This window comes from Palaemon carinicauda, chromosome 9 (assembly GCF_036898095.1).
Source record: "Palaemon carinicauda isolate YSFRI2023 chromosome 9, ASM3689809v2, whole genome shotgun sequence".
NCBI classification, from domain to species: Eukaryota; Metazoa; Arthropoda; class Malacostraca; order Decapoda; family Palaemonidae; genus Palaemon; species Palaemon carinicauda.
Genome location: NC_090733.1, coordinates 127,131,195 through 127,138,694, shown reverse-complemented (window position 1 = coordinate 127,138,694; position 7,500 = coordinate 127,131,195). Strand labels below are relative to the sequence as shown.

The following is a 7,500-nucleotide window of genomic DNA, read 5'->3' as shown; positions in this document are numbered from 1 at the left end:
TATATATATATATATATATATATATATACAGTATATATAGATATATATATATATAAACTGTATATATATATACATATATATACATGGATATATATATATATAATATATATATACATACATATGGATATATATATAATTTATATATATATATATATATATATATATAAATAGGCTATGCTACTGTACTTATTCCTATACGTTTCTCTCCATAATTCTAGTTTATTAAAAGAAATATCTAAGAGCGAATAAACTAACTATTCGTTCTGCTAGGATTACAAAACTGTAAAGGTGAGATTAAAAATTACGAGAACATACTCATAAAAATAAATCATAATATCACTATAGAATCTTATAATAGTCCCTTCTCATTTATATATCTAATTTACGTGAGCTACATCAAAAGCAAGCAATATTATTAAACTTTCCATTAGCAATAACCATCTAATTCTATCTGTCATTAACAAATCAACGAAAAAACTTATTAAAGTTAGAGTTCCCTTTTAATAAAGAGAGATTTTCAGTATCATGCACCCTCGATACCAGTCAATGTAATCTAATTTCTCTTTGGTAAAGTAATCAATGTAATCTAATTGCTCTTTGGTAAAGTAATCAATGTAATCTAATTGCTCTTTGGTAAAGTAATCAATGTAATCTAATTGTTCTTTGGTAAAGTAATCAATGTAATCTAATTGATGTTTGGTAGAGTAAAAGTAACATTCACCTCCAACATCTCTTAAAAGAAGCATCATGGAATAAGACAATGTAATCTAATTGTTCTTTAGTAAAGTAAAAATAACACTCACATCCAACATTTAGTCAAATAATCATCATGGAATAAGACAATGTAATCTAATTTCTCTTTTGTAAAGTAATCAATGTAATCTAATTGTTCTTTGGTAAAGTAATCAGTGCAATCTAATTGCTCTTTGGTAAAGTAATCAATGAAATCTAATTGCTCTTTGGTAAAGTAATCAATGTACTCTAATTGCTCTTTGGTAAAGTAATCAATGTAATCTAATTGATGTTTGGTAAAGTAAAAATAACATTCACATCCAACATTTCGTCAAAGAAGCATCATGGAATAAGACAATGAAATCTAATTTCTCTTTGGTAAAGTAATCAATGTAATCTAATTGCTCTTTGGTAAAGTAATCAATGTAATCTAATTGCCCTTTGGTAAAGTAAAAATAACATTCACATCCAACATTTCGTCAAAGAAGCATCATGGAATAAGACAATGAAATCTAATTGTTCTTTAGTAAAGTAAAAATAACACTCACATCCAACATTTAGTCAAGGAAACATCATGGAATAAGACAATGTAATCTAATTTCTCTTTGGTATAGTAATCACTGTAATCTAATTTCTCTTTGGTAAAGTAATCAATGTAATCTAATTGCTCTTTGGTAAAGTAATCAATGTAATATAATTGTTCTTTGGTAAAGTAATCAATGTAATCTAATTGCTCTTTAGTAGAGTAAAAATAACATTCACATCCAACACCTCGTCAAAGAAACATCATGGAATAAGACAATGTAATCTAATTGCTCTTTAGGAAAGTAATCAATGTAATCTAATTGCTCTTTAGGAAAGTAATCAATGTAATCTAATTGCTCTTTGGTAAAATAATCAATGTACCCTAATTGCTCTTTGGTAAAGTAATTATGTAATCTAATTGCTCTTTGGTAGAGTAAAAATAACATTCACATCCAACACCCCGTCAAAGAAACATCATGGAATAAGACAATGTAATCTAATTGCTCTTTGGTAAAGTAATCAATGTAATCTAATTGCTCTTTGGTAAAGTAATCAATGTAATCTAATTGTTCTTTGGTAAAGTAATCAGTGCAATCTAATTGCTCTTTGGTAAAGTAATCAATGTAATCTAATTGTTCTTTGGTAAAGTAATCAATGTAATCTAATTGATGTTTGGTAAAGTAAAAATAACATTCACATCCAACACCTCGTCCAAGAAACATCATAGGACCCTCACCTTAAAGGCTGCTGCTCCACTGATGAAAATACTCAACAGAAGAAGCAAATTCAGGTACTTGAGCCCTTCAAGGGCCGCCTCCTCCCACTGGATATCAGGCTTTCCTTCAGCTCTCTTCACTTTCCTCATTCTTTCATTACAATTCTTCTTTCTTCTTACGAATCTTGGAGATAAATTCACCATTATATTATGCATATCTTGGAGTAAACTCATGGCTGGTTACAAGTTGAAGATTTTCACTAGACGACAGACTTGTACATATATCTTTTCAGTTAGGCACTTGTGTGATTCAAAAATGGACGGAATGTAAACACGATAAGGAGGGATGAACAACTATGAACAGTGATGTCTACGTCATTTTCTTCGGGATGTCAAGACATCGTCTTTTCCCTGTAAAGAAAAAACTAATTGATAAATATATAATTGACTGAATGAGTCGCTATTTTATATATTCAGCATCAGACTGTAAATGAATTGAGTGAAGCCATTACTTCGACATGAGTTTTCTTTCAATGAGTTTCAAAAACAGATGGGATTTTTCATCAAGCCGAAAATAAACTTTCCGAAATAGTTTGATACCACAAAAAAAATATTAGCAATGGTATTCCAGTATCATTATATATATGATATTTTATCATTTCCATGCTTTTCGGTTCCCTATCAAAATTTGTTTAATACAGATTTTAAATTAACAATAATTATAGTTGCCACAACTATATCAATTGCTTATATCGTCCGTCCAATGAAACGATTGTATAACCTGGCTGTAATAATACTAACTGAACTCCGTTTCTCGGACTAAAAACTGTTAATTCCCATAATAAATTAAAAAAAAAAATTATTTTTAGTCAGACAATTACTCCAGTTCTTAACATGAGCGTACGGAACCCTTTTCATCGGGGGGGGGGGGGGCTGAATTATCTGTGCCAGAAATAAATTTTGCTTGTAACTCCAAGCAATTATATAATATATATATATATATATATATATATATATATATATATATATATATATATATATATATATATATATATATATATATATATATATATATATATCTACAACACTCAAGGACTGAGTTGGCATTCGCAATCTGACAGTTGAATAGGCTTGCCACACTGGCTTCTCTGTCTGAAAAATTTGAGTCTGCCGAAATCTTATGGAGCTGTACCACACCCACCGCCAACCAGGCCCCTTGTCTCGTACACCTATGGATCTTAGGAACATACACAGCACAAACCGGCTCTCTCCAGGAGCACCTCAACCCATGGCACAGGCTAACATCTACCTTTACGCCCTTAATTATGTCTCCGAATAATAGATATTACCACTTGCGGCATACGATCTTCCTCCATATCTTAATTAGAATGCAAGAAACCCCACTGGCGTGAGTAGATGCCCATCAAACTCGCCCTGATACACATCGTATGACATGAGAGTCACGCAACGGTTATTTCCTCAGGAAATATAGAGCGGGTTGTCTAATGACACAAAATAATCACAAATGACACCAATATAATCTTGGTACATGAAAACATTGACTGATTTTGTAATTTAACACAAACGGATAGATTCAAATGACACTTGATGGATTGTGTAACACAAACGAATAGATTCAAATGACACCTAATTGTGTAATGTAATACAAACGGATAGATTCAAATGACAGCTAATTGTGTAATGTAATATAAACGGATAGATTCAAATGACACCTGATTGATTGTATAATGTAACACAAACGAATGGATTAAAATGACAGCTAATTGTGTAATGTAATACAAATGGATAGATTCAAATGACACCTGATTGTGTAATGTAATACAAACGAATGGATTCAAAAGACACCTGATTGTGTAATGTAATACAAACGGATAGATTCAAATGACACCTGATTGTGTAATGTAATACAAACGGATAGATTCAAATAACACCTGATTGTATAATGTAATACAAACGGATAGATTTAAATGACACCTGATTGTGTAATGTAATACAAACGGATAGCTTCAAATGACACCAGATTGATTGTGTAACACAAACGAATGGATTCAAATGACACCTGATTGTGTAATGTAATGCAAACGGATAGATTCAAATCATACCTGATTGTGTAATGTAATACAAACGGATAGATTCAAATCACACCTGATTGTATAATGTAATACAAACGGATAGATTTAAATGACACCTGATTGTGTAATGTAATACAAACGGATAGAATCAAATGACACCTAATTGTGTAATGTAATACAAACGGTTGGGTCCAAATTACACCTGATTGATTGTGTAATGTAATACAAACGGATAGATTCAAATGACACCTGATTGTGTAATGTAATACAAACGGATAGATTCAAATGACACCTAATTGAGTAATGTAATACAAACGGATAGATTCAAATGACACCTAATTGAGTAATGTAATACAAACGGATAGATTCAAATGACACCTAATTGAGTAATGTAATATCAACGGATAGATTCAAATGACACCTAATTGTGTAATGTAATACAAATGGATAGATTCAAATGACACCCGATTGTGTAATGTAATACAAACGGATAAATACAAATGACACCTAATTGTGTAATGTAATACAAATGGTTGGGTCCAAATTACACCTGATTGATTGTGTAATGTAATACAAACGGATAGATTCAAATGACACCTAATTGTGTAATGTAATACAAACAGATAGATTCAAATGACACCTAATTATGTAATGTAATACAAACGGATAGATTCAAATGACACCTGATTGAGTAATGTAATACAAACGGATGGGTCCAAATTACACCTGATTGATTGTGTAATGTAATACAAATGGATAGATTGAAATGACACCTAATTGTGTAATGTAATACAAACAGATAGATTCAAATGACACCTAATTGTGTAATGTAATACAAACGGATAGATTCAAATGACACCTGATTGAGTAATGTAATACAAACGGATGGGTCCAAATTACACCTGATTGATTGTGTAATGTAATACAAACGGATAGATTCAAATGACACCTAATTGTGTAATGTAATACAAACAGATAGATTCAAATGACACCTAATTATGTAATGTAATACAAACGGATAGATTCAAATGACACCTGATTGAGTAATGTAATACAAACGGATGGGTCCAAATTACACCTGATTGATTGTGTAATGTAATACAAATGGATAGATTGAAATGACACCTAATTGTGTAATGTAATACAAACAGATAGATTCAAATGACACCTAATTATGTAATGTAATACAAACGGATAGATTCAAATGACACCTGATTGAGTAATGTAATACAATCGGATGGGTCCAAATTACACCTGATTGATTGTGTAATGTAATACAAACGGATAGATTCAAATGACACCTAATTGTGTAATGTAATACAAACAGATAGATTCAAATGACACCTAATTATGTAATGTAATACAAACGGATAGATTCAAATGACACCTGATTGAGTAATGTAATACAAACGGATGGGTCCAAATTACACCTGATTGATTGTGTAATGTAATACAAATGGATAGATTGAAATGACACCTAATTGTGTAATGTAATACAAACGAATAGATTCAAATGACACCTGATTGAGTAATGTAATACAAACGGATAGATTCAAATGACACCTGATTGAGTAATGTAATACAAAGGGATAGATTCAAATGACACCTGATTGAGTAATGTAATACAAACGGATAGATTCAAATGACACCTAATTGTGTAATGTAATACAAACGGATAGATTCAAATGACACCTAATTGTGTAATGTAATACAAATGGATAGATTCAAATGACACCTGATTGTGTAATGTAACACAAACGAATAGATTCAAATGACACCTGATTGTGTAATGTAATACAAACGGATAGATCCAAATGACACCTGATTGCGTAATGTAATACAAACGGATAGATTCAAATGACACTCGATTGTGTAATGTAATACAAACGGATAGAATCAAATGACACCTGATTGATTGTGTAATGTTACAAAATCGAAGATTCAAATGACACTCGGTTGTGTAAAGTAATACAAACGGATGGATTTAAATGACACCTGATTGTGTAATATAACAGAAACGAATAGATTAAAATGACACCTGATTGTGTAATGTAATACAAATGGATAGATTGAAATGACACCCGATTGTGTAATGTAATACAAACGGATAGATTCAAATGACACCTGATTGTGTAATGTAACACAAATGGATAGATTCAAATGACACCTGATTGTGTAATGTAATACAAACGGACGGATTTAAATGACACCTTATTGTGTAATGTAACACAAACGAACTGAATCAAATGACACCTGATTGTGTAATGTAATACAAACGGATAGATTCAAATGACACATGATTGATTGTGCAATGTAACATAAATGAATAGATTCAAATGACACCTGATTGTGTAATGTAACACAAACGGATAGATTCAAATGACAACTGATTGTGTAATGTAATATAAACGAATAGAATCAAATGACACCTGATTGTGTAATGTAACACAAACGGATAGATTCAAATGACAACTGATTGTGTAATGTAATATAAACGAATAGAATCAAAAGCACCTGATTTTGTAATGTAATACAAATGGATAGATTCAAATGACACCTGATAGATTGTGTAATGTAACACAAACGAATAAAATCATATAGCACCTGATTGTGTAATGTAACACAAACGATTAGAATCAAATGACACCTGATTGTGTAATGTACCACAAACGGATAGATTCAAATGACACCTGATTGATTGTGCAATGTAACACAAACGAATAAAATCATATGGCTCCTGATTGTGTAATGTAATACAAACAAATAGATTCAAATGACACCTGATTGCGTAATGTAATACAACGGATAGATTCAAATGACACCTGATTGTGTGATGTAACACAAACGAACAGATTCAAATGACACCTGATTGTGTAATGTAATACAAACGAACAGATTCAAAATGATACCAGATTGGGTAATGTAATACAAACAGATGAATTCAAATGACACCTGATTGTCTAATGTAATACAAAAGGATAGATTCAAATGACACCTGATTGATTGAGTTTAAAGACTTAAAGGGCCCTCAAGAATGGCAAGGGCAAGGGACAGTGACAGCGCCCTAGCAAGCTGGAAATCGCCCTAGAGACTTATCATATATAAATATGATCAGCACCTAATTCCCCTCTCCATCCAAGCTGGGACCAGGGAAGCCCAGGTAATGGCTGCTGACGATTAAGCAGACAGACCTATAAGCTCCCCCAAAACCCCCATCCTTAGCTCACAAGGAGGGTGAGGTTGTAGCTATCAAAGGAACCTATACAGACAGACAGACAGAGTTTGAGTGGGACTCAAACCCCAGTCTGAAGATTACCAGTCAGGGACGTTATCACGTAGGCCACCACAACCCTAATGTAATACAAACGAATAGGACACCAATGTGTATTTGATATATAGGAAAAAGGAAAAAAATTACTGAAATGAATATAAAAT

The 7,500-nt window shown here is 31.9% G+C and overlaps 2 protein-coding genes across 2 annotated transcripts in view; both read right to left on the bottom strand.

Annotated features, from left to right (window-relative positions):
- The window catches only part of LOC137647134 (A disintegrin and metalloproteinase with thrombospondin motifs adt-2-like), a 241,825-nt gene extending 239,619 nt beyond the window's left edge, over positions 1-2,206 (bottom strand). The window contains exon 1 of the mRNA XM_068380386.1: positions 1,994-2,206. Coding sequence (XP_068236487.1) covers positions 1,994-2,206 — 213 coding nt within the window. The remainder of the gene's footprint in view (positions 1-1,993) is intronic.
- The window catches only part of LOC137647135 (DNA repair protein XRCC2-like), a 62,169-nt gene continuing 56,864 nt past the window's right edge, over positions 2,196-7,500 (bottom strand). Inside the window, exon 4 of the mRNA XM_068380389.1 lies at positions 2,196-2,383. Within this exon, the coding sequence (XP_068236490.1) occupies positions 2,343-2,383 (41 nt within the window). The 3' untranslated portion in view covers positions 2,196-2,342. The remainder of the gene's footprint in view (positions 2,384-7,500) is intronic.